At 39.0% G+C, this 17,013-nt stretch overlaps 2 protein-coding genes across 2 annotated transcripts in view; both read left to right on the forward strand.

Moving 5' to 3' along the window:
- Positions 1-1,236: 1,236 nt before the first annotated feature.
- Positions 1,237-8,447, forward strand: eloal (elongin A, like). Its single transcript, XM_072676817.1, has 11 exons — positions 1,237-1,308; positions 2,231-2,287; positions 2,475-2,587; positions 3,531-4,248; positions 4,329-4,431; positions 4,706-4,867; positions 4,951-5,048; positions 5,652-5,832; positions 7,000-7,120; positions 7,605-7,711; positions 8,386-8,447. Exons 1-11 carry the CDS (start codon positions 1,237-1,239, stop codon positions 8,445-8,447), a joined length of 1,794 nt encoding a protein of 597 aa, XP_072532918.1.
- A 5,760-nt stretch (positions 8,448-14,207) lies between these two features.
- Positions 14,208-17,013, forward strand: part of lrrc1 (leucine rich repeat containing 1) — a 32,108-nt gene continuing 29,302 nt past the window's right edge. The window contains exon 1 of the mRNA XM_072677564.1: positions 14,208-14,819. Within this exon, the coding sequence (XP_072533665.1) occupies positions 14,661-14,819 (159 nt within the window). The 5' untranslated portion in view covers positions 14,208-14,660. The remainder of the gene's footprint in view (positions 14,820-17,013) is intronic.

Below are 17,013 nucleotides of genomic sequence, written 5' to 3' on the forward strand. Positions count from 1 at the left end.
CATTCCCTAGGAAAACATAGATATCCGTAGTGACAAATAAAGAGCACAGAAAACCAAAATTGTGCTTCTCCTGCTGTTACACCCGTCTGAATAATTTTTTTCCAACCATTAGGATTCAAATCTGATGGATTTGCTTCCTAATGGAAATTGGCTTAATGGTTAAAAAACACTATGTGCTGTAGGGTATATTCAGGTCCCGTATGAAAACCATCACATGAGTTTAGAATCAGTAACGTGCCATCTGTTAAACCACTCGAATCATTTACTTTGCAAAATTAACCAAAGATGAAAAAATTAACTTGTATTATTATTATACCAATACATGGTAGTAGAGTATAACGAAACACAATTTAGCTGTTACTCTCTGTTGCAGAGACAATACATAGAAATACTAGCACAACAGACAAGACAAAAGACAATATGTGCATATGCAGTACTGCAGGCCAGACATTGCAAACATTGTTAAGCAATAAATACACTCATGACAATTCCACAGCATGTGTATGATATATAAACGGAATATGGATAGTGAATGAGCATTACCAAGCAAAAGTGTTTTAGAAAACATAGATTTTTTTATTGGATCCTGCCTACACAATTTCTCGCATTGTGATGTCTGCATTGTGTTGTAATGTCTGTATGCACTTGCTTTATATTGTTTCGTTTCGCTGTGTATATAGTTGAAATGACAATAAAGCCTCTTGACTTGACTTGACTTGAATGTTTCTATTACCAACATACAGCCCAAATGAGCTGAGGGAGCTCGCTGTGCTAGAGAGAGATAATATATATATCGTTTATTTTTTATTTGTTTTTGACCGACATGACCGACCATTTTTTCTGTTTCTGTACGCTGTCTCTATGAAACAGCTCTATAGCTAAGAATATATTAGCTAATATATTCTTCTCATTTTTATATCTAAGCTAAAATACAGTGCTTAACCTGGAAACTAAGAAGTGTGAGAATCAACAAAGCAATCTAGAACGGAGTGGAATTAAATACAACACCATATAAATAAAAAATTAAACCGAGTGAAAAAATGTGTCGCCCCATTAGTATAAATAAAACACTAGCGACACTAAAAAAAACACTAGTTTATCGTTTTTAACACTTTGCTCGTCTGCCTGTTGTGAAAGCTGCTGGATTGTTGGGCCAATGTCTCCGCCCCTTATAAAGATGACGGCTGGGGGGTGAAGGGGTTTTCTTGTGTGCAGGTTCACGGCACCGCGTCCGGCATGGCCTCGGTAGACGTGAAAAAAGTGCTACAGCTGAAACTTCAGCTTAAAGAAAGCGCCGAGGGGCACACGGTATTGTTTTGTCTCGCATTCACCAAACAACGATACTTGAGCTCCGTGTGGTATTCACCAAATTCCTCCACACCGAATATTGGGCGGTCGGAGCAATGTGGCTTTGTTTAAAACCGTCAGCCATGGTGCAAAAGGCCATGTTCCTGTTAGTTAGGTAATTAAGCTGTGTACGTTTAGCTGTCTGTCTGGAACAGGCTACACAATGGAGTTATTGGAAAACTAAAATCACCGTTGAGATACAGCACACTTTTATTGGCAGGGTTTTAAAATGTTTTTTTTCCCTCAGCTTTGTTGTAGAGTGTCATAATGTTCAGTGCCATGAAGCACAAACTCTGTTACACTTATGTTCTTGTTGGGCCTGCATTTGGATTTGCCGCCTGCTGTGCACTGATACAAGTGGCCTGACTTGCTACTGCTAGAAGAGGCCATGATGGAGGGGGTTGGGGTTTGAGTGGTTCCATGCTAAAAATACTGCTGCAGTTGTCTCTGCTGTTGGCTGTCCGTCAATCAGAGGGGGAAAATATAAGGTAGAGAAGTGGTTAAGTAGTACTTATAGTTTGTTAAATTGGTGTAATAGATTATGCAACATATGTTCATCTTTGCAGTTCTCCTGGAACCCTTTAATATATACAGAAATCCCTTAGCGTAGGTGTTTTTCTTTACACATGCTTGGCGGCTGGACTTTTACTACCTATGTGGGTGTTGTGACACTGCCCAATTATAGCCCTTTGCAAATGGAGTAGCTGCATATGAGTTTTTTCCATACATAGAGACTGCCATTTTTGCTTGCTCGACAAATCCAGCTTTCTAGCGAAGCATTTAGATGGGGCTAGGTTTTGTCCTTACATGGTGTGCACTGGTTTGATATGTGCAAAATTATCACAAACAAAATGTATTTATATATTATTTGTTTTTGTTCCAGCTGGTGAAAATCCTGAAGAAGCTGCAAGAACTGGACATAACTCTAGATATTCTTGCTGTAAGAGATTCAAGAGTTGGTCATATGCACAGCAGAAAGAAGCAGTTACACTGTACAATTAAACAGTATTTGTACAGTAATAGTTGTAATAATAATGATGGGCTACTCTTAAAAGCTCCATAAGAAGCAAGTCTTTGTGTTTTGGTGTTTCTTAAGAAATTAAAGCTGCATGTTGTTGTTTATGTAGGAAACTGGAATTGGAAAAGTGGTGAACTCCTTTCGCAAGCATAATGATGCAGGAGAAGTGGCCAAGATGTTAATTCATAGATGGAAAAAACTGGTACCAAAAGATCCTTCAAGGTATTGGATCTCCGGCCTCAGTAATGGAACATTTCATATGGACATCAGTAGGAAAGGTAGCAATATAAGATATGGCTAATTTGTGGAGATTAATTAGGTTACATTTGCTAAAAAGGTTTAGATAAACTTTCCAATCTGTATACATATAAATATGATTGGCGAAAAGATAAAAACATATGTGCAAGTTTTGAACATTTCCTCACACTGAAGCTATTTTTCCAGAGCTTTGCCGTGGTCAATCCCGCCGAACATTTTCCAGCCTGTTTAATTGTTACGACTCGACCAGCCTGTTTAATTGTACGACATGTTCAGGAGTTCTCTAGTAGAACATGGTCAGCAATATAATCAAAATGGCTGCAGTCAGTGACAGAGCTAGGAGTAAAAAAAGTAATAGAAAAGGCCAAGAGACGAGCAGAGATGGCATATGTATAGGGAACCACAGAGGTGGATATGCTGCCAAATTTCCAAACAATTACTTGACTCTGAGAGCAGCAAAACACGCATTTAAATCAGTTCATAGTAATTAGTTGTGTATTACTTCCAGGTCCCACAGTGGAGTACAGCGATTGATTTCTCCTGATGTTTTCCCTACACACTACAGTTTATCTATTTTGCATACAGTTTTGAGCAAATGAGACCTCAGGGCTGTCTTTGTTTTCTGTCATAACGGATATTGCATTGATTCTGTTGATTTGTTATTGTGAGAATATCTGTAACCTGTGCTGTGGGGATAGTTGCGTGTAATGCACTGTCTAGTTTGTGTACTCTAATGGCAGAAAACTGAATTCTGTAAAGAACTGATGTTATGACAGTGCTTAATGCTTCGAAATTAATCTTGCCGGCACCAAAAGGGTGACAAAAATATTATATTAAATATTGCTTGTTTCACCTTTACTGTTTAATATGATTAATTATGTTCTTCTTTCCTTCCCACAACTTCAAGCGTTATGCAGCCACCTATTCCTCCACTGAAGGAGCAGTCTAAAAGTGAGGTTCAACAAACCGGCCAAGAAGAAAGGGATCAGGCTTCAGAGAGTATGAGTAGTTCTGAAAGGGAGCCCAAGAATGAAAGCTTTGAATGGAAACCACAAAAGAATCCTGATGATAAGAGTGAAGTGCAACTAGGAATGGCTAAATTGAAAACTGATATACAGGTTAAAAGGAAAGAGGACATCAAGAAAGATGCCAGGCACTTGTCGCAGGCTACTAAAACATCCCTCCAGTCTAAAGAGAAGTCAATCAGCAACTCCCAAGCAGAGCAAAACAGGGAGCATAAAAAGATTAAGAAAAAAGTTTCAGACATAACAAATAAATGTAGGTCTAAGTCTCCTGGGAAAAGGAAAAGAAGCTCTTTGAAGGAAGATTACTTAATTGAGAGACAGAGCAAAAAGAAGAGGGATGTCTTTAAACAAGAGGAAAATGATGCGAAGAAAACTAAGCTAAAGGCTGGAGATCTGGAGAAGGACCCATCTAGTGGTTACTTTGAAACGCCCTCCATTTCATTTGAGGCGTGCCTAAACTATGACATTGAGGCTACTAAACGGAGGAAGAAGTCACATGATAATAAGCAGCCGAAACATTTGAAGACTGATCTGAAAAAAGACGTCAAAGTCTCCAGCATCAAGTCTAGCAATTCTGGAAACGAAGTCCCAACAGCAATGGTAACACTCTTGGCAGCACATGACATGGTTCATAGACAATGACTGTTGTAGTTTCTGATTGGTTGCATTTCAAATCTCAGGCCTCAAAGGGATCTATGTTGGAGTTGCTTAATGTCCCACTACCCCCAATTTCAACGGAGTGTGAGGATCTTTCACAGTATCAGTATTTTGTGAAGAGGAAAGGTGAGAATTTCAGATTAACACGATCAAGTCTACCAAAGGAGTTGAGTTAGTTCACCATGCTGCATTGGTTGTGTTTTCTGATGCAGTATTCAGCTTCTTATTGGTTAGCTATAAGGCTTCTTCCTACATTGTCCTTCTAACAGAAACAGGCATGTTTACATTGACAGTAGAGTAATGGCTTTTATGGCCAATTTTGTTCTTTGCTCTAAAAGGCACATGATTATTCATTCAAAAGTACATGTTTATAATATTATACACACTTTTTTTTGTGCAGTTGAAGAGAAGCCTTCAGATGTTTTAGAAGATACTCCTGTGTTTACTGGCCAGCGGTTGAATAAGAAAATGCAGGTGTACTCCGGGAGTAAGGCTGTTTATCTTCCCACCATGATGACCTTGTACCAGCAATGCATCCGGACGCTGCAAAACAACATTGACTGTGAGTATTCCAGACCAGTGATCTTGGGCTTGTTTGGTTGCAGTGATGCTAATTTGAAGAATTTGGCTTGCTTTGCTCTCTAGCGCTTTATGAAATTGGAGGAGTGCCATTTGAAATTTTGGAGCCAGTACTGGAGCGCTGCACACCCGAGCAGCTGCTGCGGATTGAGGAGTGCAATCCTGTAAGTAGCCATCACATGTAACACTGGGTAACTGTGGCTGGCTAAGGGTTTAAAAAATAAATAAAGAAAGAAAGAAGTGTCTGCTGTTAGCAGTGCTCTTGGCATTCATTAATGCATTCTTAGCCTCGTGATCATTATTGTAGTTATTTGAATCTTGAACTCATTGCATTGTGACCCTTTCGAGCCCCAGCCAGGTAGTTTAATTTCTTTTTATAAAGTATAAATGTAAATATAGTAATTTATATTACTATACTATACACACTATACACATATCCTCCTAGAAGGATTAGAGCAGTAGAGCCAAGAACATGGGCCTGAATATTGCATGGCTGTTCATGATCTTGTAAACCAATTGTGAACACTAGTCTTTCCGGTTGCAGCCAGTTGCGCAGTATACGTAGTACTTTTTTTAGCTTCTGCCATTTCTAGCATAGCTGTGTACTCTCTGTTCCATAAACTAACCGGACAAAACATTTGGACTGTGGCACTGTCAGTTTTGTGTTCTGGTTATAGTACAGTCAGTAGAAGAGGGGGCTATAATGAACAGGAATGCAGGATCATCAGTAGGACTTGACTGGTGTTCTGCTTACCTGATGTACACAGGTGTACATAGGTGTGACTGATCATCTCTGGGAAAAGCACTGCTGCAGGGACTTCAAGAATGCTCGGCTGGAGGAGTACGAATCTTGGAGGGAGATGTACCTTCGGCTCTTTGAGGAACGAGAGCACAAACTCCAGCAGCTCACCAAAAGCATAGTTTTGGCTCACTCTGGGAAGCCCAAAGGTAACTGTAATGCATTGAAATGGCTCCTTCCTTATGCTTATTTCTATTACTGTTTTTCGTTTAGTCACCCAGCAGTGTGTCTTGTCATACTGAGCAGTAGTAGGTGATCTGACACCTTGAAAAATCTCTCCTAATTGGAATTCGCTGTTTAAATGGAACCGCTTTAGGCCTTCTCAGCTCCTGCACTACAGTTGTCAGTTAGATGAGCTTGGATAGCTCGTAAATACTGCCAGCCTGTCTGCCAGGTCTAAGAATAGTTTTAGTGACTGACTTTTAGATTGAAAATAAAATTGTCTGAGAGAAGGCGCATGTGCTGCCTTCAAGGAAATTGATATATTAACATTCTTATCTAACCTAGAAGGTACAGCATGTAGCACTCCCGTTCACCTGTCAGAAAAGCCCCACCTCAAGATGACCTTTTGCTTGTAGCCTGGGTAGTGCTTGCATTAAAAAACAACAACAAAAAAAAAACACTTGTTGGCACCCCAGTGTTGCTTTACATGTTGAACAGCTGCTGCTACTATTATTTACTTATTTAAATAAGGGTTTACCAATTAATCAAAAATTGTCTAGGAGTTGGTAAAGGAGAAACATTCTTAGTTTAAACTGAATAGAGATTTAAGCTATGATTTACTTACATTCTGTGTACAGTCTGTGTTCTATTAAAAGGACCCATATCTTACATTTTCTTTTATTTATTGTGTTCCCTAAATTACATGGACACTTGTAAGTTTGTGTATCTGAACATGCAATATTATATTTTCATGGCAATTTTGCAAATGTTCTAATACCTTAATTACTGTTACTGTACCTTTTTAAGATTGATTTATGTAAATAACCTCTTCTTGGCTGCCCTGTATTGTGCCTAAACTGAAACACTCTTGTAGCGTGAATGAGTGTTTTAAACTACTATAGCGGGACTAAGTGGATATATGATATACGTGGCAAACAATGTGTTTTTGTGGCCGCTCAAAAATGAAAACAAATAAAGTGAAAACCTCGTTTAAGTACCACAATCTTATTTAAAAGGCAAAGACTGCATTATTCGTGGTATTAGCCCTTCTTCCTTCTCCTTTAAATCTAGTTTACCTTGGGGCATTAGTCTGCTTGTGTCAAATGTCTCCTCGTAGCTTTCCCAGCTGTGTTGTACTCTTGGCTCCTCCTCAGGAAGACAGGTGAAGATGGCATTTATTCATTCAGCTGCCAAGCCACCTAGAAATGTACGCATCCAGCAGGAACTCCATGGTACTGCTGGTGTTGGGCTCCCTCACCCCACAGACAAACCCAGGTCAGTTCTGACTAGATCTGTCTGGCACAAGCTACCTGACTATTAATAAGGATTAATTGTTAATATTTAAACTTGTCCTGTTGTGTGGAAGTCTTCACCTGTGCTGATCCAAAGGACCTGTTTTGGAAAATTGTTTAGGAATATACTGTGGGTGCAAACTAAACTGAATTCTCTTCCATTAGATAGGGGCTGCTGACCATCTATATTATAATTTTTAATTTTATTGGCTTCATCTATTAACTTTAAATGCAGTGCGTAGGTAGACCATGCTAAGGCAGGCTTCAATTCTATGGTACAATAATGCTGTTACAGAATAAACAGGAGTTCCGTAATCGTGATATAAAATTGAGCTTTGAATATAACTGCCAGTTTAGTGCCTTATGTAACCCTTGGAATGCCATCTTGGTACTGAAAGCGTAGTGGTAAAACTTAGTGGTGTCAGTAAAGTTTGACTGTTCTGTGTCCATGCATTTTTTTTTCGTAGTGGGAAGAGTCATGAGAGTAGAGCAAGACCCTGCTTTAGCGAGCCCACCAAGCACTCCCCTACCATCTTAGGATCCAACCAATGCCAAGACCCACGAAAGATCAGAAGTAAAATTGCACTTTGTGTCTTGTCCTTAATATTATTACTGTTTTTACCAGATGACTCTTTTACCAGATCAAAACTGGCTAGCTCTTTAGGATAGTTTTATTCATGATGCCTGTTTGTTACACACACACCACACTTGGTACTGTTGAAAATGTAAACTTTGAAACTTGTTAACTTGTTTCAATCTTTTTTTTTAATAATACATAAAGATATATTAAAATATCACATGATCACACTGATATGGGGGGGGGGGTATTTTTGTAATTTGATCAGTACAAACAAATGCTTCTCTCATTGTTCCTTTAATAAGGATTAATTGTTAATGTTTAAACTTGTCCTGTTGTGTGGAAGCTATACTTGAGCTTGGTTAGACTTCACTACGAGATGGTTATTAAAGACATACACACAACTAAACAAAATAAGTCTCGTTTCTTTTCAACCAGTTTGAGATTTCACTTCATTTAGTCAAACAGTTTAAGCTGTTCTAACTCTGTCTGCTCTGCTTTGCCAAGTGGCTTTGATGAAAGTGGAAAGAACGTACCTGTTTGTCTTGTCAGTGAGGTTTTTTTTTTTAATTTTTATTTATTTTATTTTTTTATAGCCATTATGTCATCTGAAGACATTTTTGTTCGGTTGTAGATAGTCTTGCCTCTCATTTTGGGTTTTCTTTTCATAGGAGTGGCACCAATGATGGCAAAGTCCTTGAAAGCCTTTAAAAAGCAGCTTGGGCGCAGATGAATGTAGAAGGTGACTGACCATGTAGATTAGTTCTTACACACCCATGTAATGTGGGTTTTTTTTTTTTTTTTTTTTTTTTTTTTCCCTTTCATGATTCTGGAGTTTGAAGAACCATTTGACAAACTCAAATTTACTACTTGGAACTACAAGAATGCACTTTAATAGCACATTTCAGACTGTTTTGTGATTAAATGCACTAGTTGAATAAATAAAATTCAATAAAGATCAACAACTGGATTTATTTTTTTTTTATTCCGCTGTGAGTGCAAACTTTGAAGCTTTTTGTGAAATTACTTGTCTCCACCTAGTGGTTATGCTCAGAAATGCCTGTTGTACTTTTAATTCCATTAACTCTTTGGCTTAGTATGTAGGCAATGCAGCATGTGTTCATAAAGGGTTTATAGCTGGAATTTGTTGGGGGCTTTTTGTTTGTTTTCACAATTTTTTCCCTTCCCTTTTTAAAATGCAAATTGAGTTGTCAATTGCAGCCAAAACTAAGGCAAAATCTCATGTCCTGGTGTAATGTGTAAAATGTAATGTTTAAAGAAGCACAATTCAGCAGGAAGGGAAATGAACCCTCTGAATGCTATGAATGGGTATCTACAGGTTATTACGATCACTTCCACCACACATGTCTTTGAGCTCCAAGAAATATTTAAAAACATTAGGAGGAAAATGTTTTAGTTTATAGTTTTGGGAATGCCTTGCTTGCCACTAGTCATGTCACAGGACCCCATGCCTAGGGACAGTTGCAACAGTCCTAAATGTTCACTTTTGTAATCAGTTTGTCTAGATAGGTGAAGCTCCAGATATTTTCTAATGTATTTGTCTTTTCCAGCTTAATGTTTTTTTGAAATGTGTTCTGCGATCTCCTTAAAGCTGTTTACATCAATACGTGGTTCACACTAACTAATCTTTCTTGAACAGATTTCTCCGTAACCAGGCTTTGTTTTGCCTTTATTTAATTAGCAACTTGTGAAATCCACACTTACAATCTCCTCTTAATTAAGCTGTCTTTCTCCAGTTAGCTCTTGTAGAATGTATTAACACAGCTGTTCACTTCCCTGCACACACTACTGTTTGTGTTAGTTTAGTTAGCATGTGTTTGCCTGTACACTAATCAGCCATAATGGTGTTGGGCCCTTGAGCAAGGCCCTTTACCCTCTCTGCTCCCCGGGCGCTGGAGTTGGCTGCCCACTGCTCTCTCTGTGTGTGTGTGTGTGTTCGTGTTCATTCACTACCAAATGGGTTAAATGCGGAGGACATATTTCGCTGTACAGTGACATACATGCACCTTTACCTTTTTTTATAAGTACCACCTTAGTACTGAGAAGGTCCCCTTGATCTCCCAAAACAGAGCAGACCAAGGTATGGACTCCTTCTAAAAGACATTTGAAGGTGTCCTGTGATATCTGACACAGAGTTCGCAACAGGCCCTTTAAATCCTGTTAGCTGTGAGGTGGGGACTCAGTGGATTGCATGAATGAGTCATAGGTGCCCATGATTATGTTGCTGGTTCACCGGTTGTCCTTTCTTGGCTCACTTTCGGTAGGTACTGACCACTGCATTCAGGGACAAGAAAGCATGCCTGGTGTTTTGGAGATGTTCTAACCCAGTTCACTAGCAAAAGCTGTAAACCAACTATAGATCTGTCTACTGAGACACAATACTTGGGACTTAGGGGAAGTTTGGGTTGAGTTGCCTGCAGAATGGACTTTGATTTAAGAGCTCCTGCACAGACAAATTAAACAACTGCATTTCTGCACCCCTAAGTCTCCAGCTAACTTTTTTTCACTGCATGGAAATACAAGGACACGACACACATCACCTGGAAAAATTGACTGTTCACTTGCTGCCTAATATATTAACCCCTGACAGATACCACTGTAGATGAAGATAATCTGTGTTTTTCACTTCACATGTCAGCAGTATTATGACTGATCAGAGTTTTTGTGACTTGGATAATGATCAGACCAATCAATTTCAATTAATCTCATTTCAATTATCACTGCAGTAAACCTGGTACTTCCAATGGGCTCACTTACTACTTGCAATTGAATGCATGTACATGTCCTGTTGAAAACATATTCACATAATAGAATATTGGTTTGAATTGTTGTCATTTGGTAGGAAAATGTATGTAAGAAAGCTTCATGGAACACAGAAAAGCTGCTATGCTCTTACCCTTGTAAATAGAAAGTTGTATACACAGTTGTATAAAGTCATGCACAGTCATTTGTCACCTTGTTATTTTCAGATATTAAAACCTTTGCAGTTGAGATGTATCCACAAAAGAATAGCCATTAAATGCCATCAAATCACAGAGGAAATTACCACAAGTGACCAAAACAAGCAATGCTAAATCCCATTGGTGGACTGTAAAGTTGTGTGTGTGTTTATCTGCACTTTTCTGCTATCCCCTTGACAAAACACAATTATCATGTGTTTACACAGATTCAGCAGGCCCATCTTTAACTCTCCGGAAGTTGTTCTCCAAGCACGCTTTTGGAATTTTAAATGATGGTAGTTGTAATACTCGGTAAATTCTTTCTATTCTAATGTTTCTATTAAAAACTATTGTCAGGGTTTATGACAGGGTATTATTGAAGACTGGGACACACATGTTGATCTTAAGAGGGCAGTAAATGAAAACATTTTTCATTTTTTATTATCATTATTATTATTATTTTAATAAATACCTTCTGTGGCTTCTCATGAACACTAAAGTGAGCTGGACAGTTTTAGGGTGAAGATGTTTTTCACTGACTCCCAGATATCAAAAAACATGTATATTACCTTAATTATTTTGGGTCCATAATTTACAATAAATAAATATAGTGTCTTACTTAAAGTGTATAAATTTAGGGTACATATATGTTTTACTGAGATTATAATGTAAGTCATTACTTTGACATATTAAACATCACAGATGATGCCATGGTAGTAAAGTGCTGTTTAGTATGGTGTTAAGCGTAGAATTGTTTGTTTGGTATGGTATTGTGCAGGGTTTAGTAGTGGTTTAGTAGGGTTTATTAGCAAGAAGGAGAATACAGAGACCTTGATGAGTGGTGTGCAAGAAACCATCTACTTCTCACTGTGATCAAAACCAAGGAAACGGTAGTGGACTTCAGGAGAAAGAGGACCACAATGAGTCCAATCACAATTACCAACAGCATGTTAACACAGAGACTGTGTTCAAGAAGGGGGTGAGCAGACTATTTTCTGAGGAGACTCAGGTCCTTTAATGTGTGCAGTAAGATGTTGGAGATCTTCTACCAGTCTGTTGTTGAAAGCACCATCTTCTTTGCAGCAGTCTGTTGGTGGGGCAGCATCAGAGGAGGAGATGAAAGAAAGCTCAACAAACTGATCAAGAAAGCTGGTTTAGTTTTGGGATGCTTGCTTGAAGGTTTTGAGGCGGTGATGATCACTGAACAAACTCATGGCCATACTGGACAACACATCACACCATGACCTACTGGTCAGACAGTGGAACACTTTCAGCAACAGACTCATTCACCTCGGTTGTAGCAATATTGTTTGTTCCAACAGCGATCACACTGTACAACACCTCACATCACTGTGCTGGGACATTAATGTATATTGAGCCCTATCAGGACAGGCTTTCTGTGTACTAGTTCAGCACCATCTCTGAGCACCAGCTGGATATTACTACATCTCTCTACTCAGATCTATATACACTGCCACTTTATACATGCACCTCATTTAGCACATGTATTACATATCTAGTTGTGTATGTTAATTGTTTTATTTTATCATTGAGTTTACTGTTTACACTGCACTGTCACTTTGATGTCTTGGTATGTGCATTTCAAATTGCATATTACATTACTATTGTCTATTTACAAGGTTATTAATATGGGTAATCGCTGTGCCGAGACATTAATGTGATTTATTACCGAATAACTGTTTACAGAACACAGTCAGTTGTTAGTATTACACACATCGACAAAATTGTTGGTACCCCTCAGTTAATGAAAGAAAAACCCACAATGATCAAAGAAATAACTTGAATCTGACAAAAGTAATAATAAACAGAAATTCTATGAAAATGAACAAATGAAAATCCGACATTGATTTTGAACCATGCTTCAACAGAATTATTTAAAAAAATAAACTCATAAAACAGGCCTGGACAAAAATGATGGTACCCTTAACTTAATATTTTGTTGCACAACCTTTTGAGGCAATCACTGCAATCAAGCGATTCCCGTAACTGTCAATGAGATGTCTGCACCTCTCAGCAGGTATTTTGGCCCACTCTTAATGAGCAAACTGCTCTAGTTGTCTCAGGTTTAAAGGGTGCCTTTTCCAGATGGCATGTTTCAGCTTGTTTCAAAGATGCTCAATAGCATTTAGGTCAGGGCTCATAGAAGGCCACTTCAGAATAGTCCAATTTTTTCCTCTTAGCCATTCTTGGGTGTTTTTAGCTGTGTTTTGGGTCATTATCCTGTTGCAAGACCCATGACCTACGACTGAGACCAAGCTTTCTGACACTGGGCAGCACATTTCTCTCTAGAAGCCCTTGATAGTCTTGAGATTTCATTGTACCCTGCACTGATTCAAGACACCCTGTGCCAGATGCAGCAAAGCAGCTCCAGAACACAACAGAACATAACTCCTCCATGTTTCACAGTAGGGACAGTGTTCTTTTCTGGACATGTTTCATTTTTCTGTCTGTGAACATAGAGCTGATATGCCTTGTCAAAAAGTTCCATCTGTCCACAGGACATTCTCCCAGAAGCTTTTGGGCTTGTCAACATGTAGTTTGGCAAATTCCAGTCTGGCTTTTTTATGATTTGTTTTTAACAATGTGTCCTCCTTGGTCGTCTCCCATGAAGTCCACTTTGGCTCAAACAACGATGGATGGTGCGATCTGACACTGATGTTCCCTGAGCTTGAAGTTCACCTTTAATGTCTTTAGAAGTTTTTCTGGGCTTTTTTGTTACCATTCGTATTATCCATCTCTTTGATTTGTCATTAATTTTCCTTCTGCGGCCACGTCCAATGAGGTTGGCTACAGTCCCATGGATCTTAAATTTCTATATAATATGTGCAACTGTAGTCACAGGAACATCAAGCTGCTTGGAGATGATCTTATAACATGCTTGTCTATAATTTTCTTTCTAATCTCATGAGACAACTCCTTCCTTAGCTTCCTTTCCTCCATGTTGAGTGTGGTACACACCATGTCACCAAACAGCACAGTGACTACTTAGGTGCCTATGACCTTGTTGCTGGTTCACTAGTTGTCCTTTCTTTGACCACTTTTGATACATATTGACCACTGCATCTCAAAAAACCCACAAGAACTGCCTAATGTTTTGGAGATGCTCTAACCCAATTGTCCATCAAAATTTGGCCCTTGCAAAAGTGGTTTAGATCCCTATGCTTGCACATTCAATAATTGACTGTTTACTTGCTGCCCGTTATATCCCACCTCTGAAGGTGCCACTGAAGATGAGGATAATCAGTGTTGTTCATTCACAGTGTTATAGGTGATCGGTGTATGCATGCGTACTGTAGGTATGCTGTTTAGTGTGGTAATGTGTAATCTAATATGGGCGTGTACTGTTTAGCGTGATGGTGTATTCGTGTGCAATTTGGTATTGAAGTATGCCTTGTAGTTTGGAAGTACACGTTTGGACGCAGCTCTGATTTTCCACCGAAGCAAGTTTTCCTGGGAAAGGGGGCGGTGCCAGAGCAAGGGCGGAGCTGTGACGTCAGCTGTGGAATGAGGGAGTGAGTGTTCCGGGTCAGAAAACTGGACTAAGAGGAAATAAAGTAGTGTAGAAAAATAACTCAACCGAACAGACATGTAATCGATACTGCAGATAAGTCATGGCACATTTCTCGACATTTCAGTGAAGACGCGGCGGGAATGACTAGGAGAAAGGACGTGGAAGAGGGGCGAAATTTGAAAAGTGTCTGACGGAGAAGAAGTGGGGTTGAGCGCTTCCAGCCCATGTTCGTCCGTACTGTGAGGAACCCGGCCCGGGAGCTGCTGCCACAGCTGCGTTATTTGTTTAGCCTTTCTTCTGCGTTTGAAACTCCATTAATCGTGATTCGCCGACTTACACACTCCGCACAGAGCGAGTAGTACACAATCTCCTTTTCTCGCCAAATTCTCACTACTTCAGTCGTGTTGTTTTCCTGCACCTACTTTTCCAGGACGGCGCTTTATCCGGTGGTGGGATGTTTCACTGTATTCCCCTGTGGCGGTGTAACCGTCACATCGAAACGATCGATAAGCGCCACTGCTCGTTGCTTTACGTGCCTGACGAGATCTACCGCTACAGTCGCAGCCTGGAGGAACTGCTGCTCGACGCCAACCAGCTTCGAGACTTGCCCAAGGTAAGAACACGAGGGGGGAGGGGCAGTGTTAGAGGGGCAGAGGATGCCAGTCCTTTCTGCTGCCAATGGAAGCATTGTTCACCGCAGAACAACTACTATTGGAGCTGAATGGGACACATTGAGGGCTGTTGTGTGACACCAGAAAATACCACAGTTCACCTGCAGCTGTGTGAGGAGGCCTGAAAAAGTGTTGAAGGGGGCAGGTACGCGCTTCTGTGGCTGTTACGCAACAGCAGATAAAGAGGGCCTTGCACACTGCTGGCTTTATATGAGTTATTCTCGTTGAGCAGTAGTTTGTCACTGTGCCAATACATAAACATTTATAAAACGTAGACGTTTTGACTTTACCTGGAATAGTTTTGATGATACATATTAACTTAATATATTAATATTAACTTAAAGTGGGTTAATATGCAGTAAATTTAACATGCAGATGTTTTAGCATGACAACCCAACATTCTGGGCCCAGTTTCACACAAGAATCCAAGTGTTGAGATCACATAGTAGAACTATGTAACTATGCGTTCACAGTGACCCTTGAAGAATCATTTTTGAGCTAAGATGCTGTTAGGGATATATATGTATATAATTCATTTTATAGGGTTCAAAGGGTAAATCAACATAATGATTTACCCCTTCATGTTCATTGGGAGGCATCTCTTTGGTTTTTGTCAGGTGTAGGTAGCCAGCACTGACCAGATGCGCTTGAGGAAACTTAACACCTATCAGCATGCTAACACTGAAGGAGTTTGGAAAGATATTAACCCTGACACAGTTTGATGGCTTGTGGGAGATACAATATCTAGATGAAGCTGGTGTGGCCTAACAAGTCTACATTAATACAGGATATTTTCCTGCTGGCTGTTTTTTTTTTTTTTTTTTCAGACATGCTTCATACACTAAAGAAAGTTGTAATAGACAATGAAACCTCACAGGCCACAGCACAGTTTATGTGCTTGGGTGCTGTTGAGATGATGCTGTAATTTAACAGTGTATTTAACAGTTTGTTAAATTAAACTACAAGGTCTTAAATTTTTTTTTAGTTCTACTATGTAAAACATCTAGGGAGTGTTACCTCTTTCTGAGTGTGTATACACTGATAGAATTTGTGTTGGTATAATGTATAGTTGCATCAAAGGCTGAAAATGTACAGTTTTTGTTAGGGAAGGCTTGTGTCATAAACTGGTTAGCCTGGGGTATTATTTTGGCTAGTTGCTTATAAAAGAAACTTAAATGAACTTTTTCATCAGTTCAAAAGATTAATCCTAGGTGTCTTGGTTTAAAAAGGATTGTTTGGAAAAGCCTTTTGCTAACAACTTGATTGGCTTATGGAACTATGTGCTGCAATGCTGCTGCTAAATTGTCCAAGCAAAGCTGTTAAATTGACCACAAGCACTGCTTACAGTGTTCCCTGGCATGTAAGTAATCAAATCCCAAGGCTGGCTTAGTGAACTGATAGCAAATAGGAGGAATCTTCCAGATCAGTGGAAGGTTGGAGTCCACTTATTGGAATGACATTCATGTATCCATTCTCCAAGCTGATCAAACATTCACTTAGTCTTACTTAACATTCACTTAATCCTTTCTTAAGTGGAGTTTGTTATCTATAATCAATAAATGCTCTGATCTTTAGAATTCAGTTGGCTAATTTAAAGGGTATTAACACCAGTGAATATTTAAATGTCACAGTACAGTTTGATCACATCACCTTAAGCTTTGTGGCTAGTCCTCCACCCTAGTCATACTAAAATCTGTACCCAAACTGTAATATCAGTAATGCTTAGGAGATGCTTTGTTTTATCTTTGCTGATGTAATTTGAAAACTCCAGCTGCTCTTTTCATTTTGTAGAAAGATATTGAATAGATCAATAGAAATGTACCAATAGAATAAAAAAAACTTTTTATATTCAACATTTTTTATTTTTACTATACTTTACTAGACTACTTTTACTATAGATATTTTGGGTTGGAATCAAAACATAATTTAATATTTATATTTAGATCTGTTAAACAACTTACAATAATGTAGCTTTGGTGGCAGACAACTCTTATTTTGGTTAGCAAAATGATTGGAACAGGTAAAGTAAATAAAACACTTAATATTTGATTTCCTAGATCTTGCTTGCATTAACTGAATAAGGGTCACCTTATTCAGTTAATGCAAGCAAGATCTAGGAAATCAAATATTAAGTGT

This window comes from Salminus brasiliensis, chromosome 4 (genome assembly GCF_030463535.1).
Source record: "Salminus brasiliensis chromosome 4, fSalBra1.hap2, whole genome shotgun sequence".
NCBI classification, from domain to species: domain Eukaryota; kingdom Metazoa; phylum Chordata; class Actinopteri; order Characiformes; family Bryconidae; genus Salminus; species Salminus brasiliensis.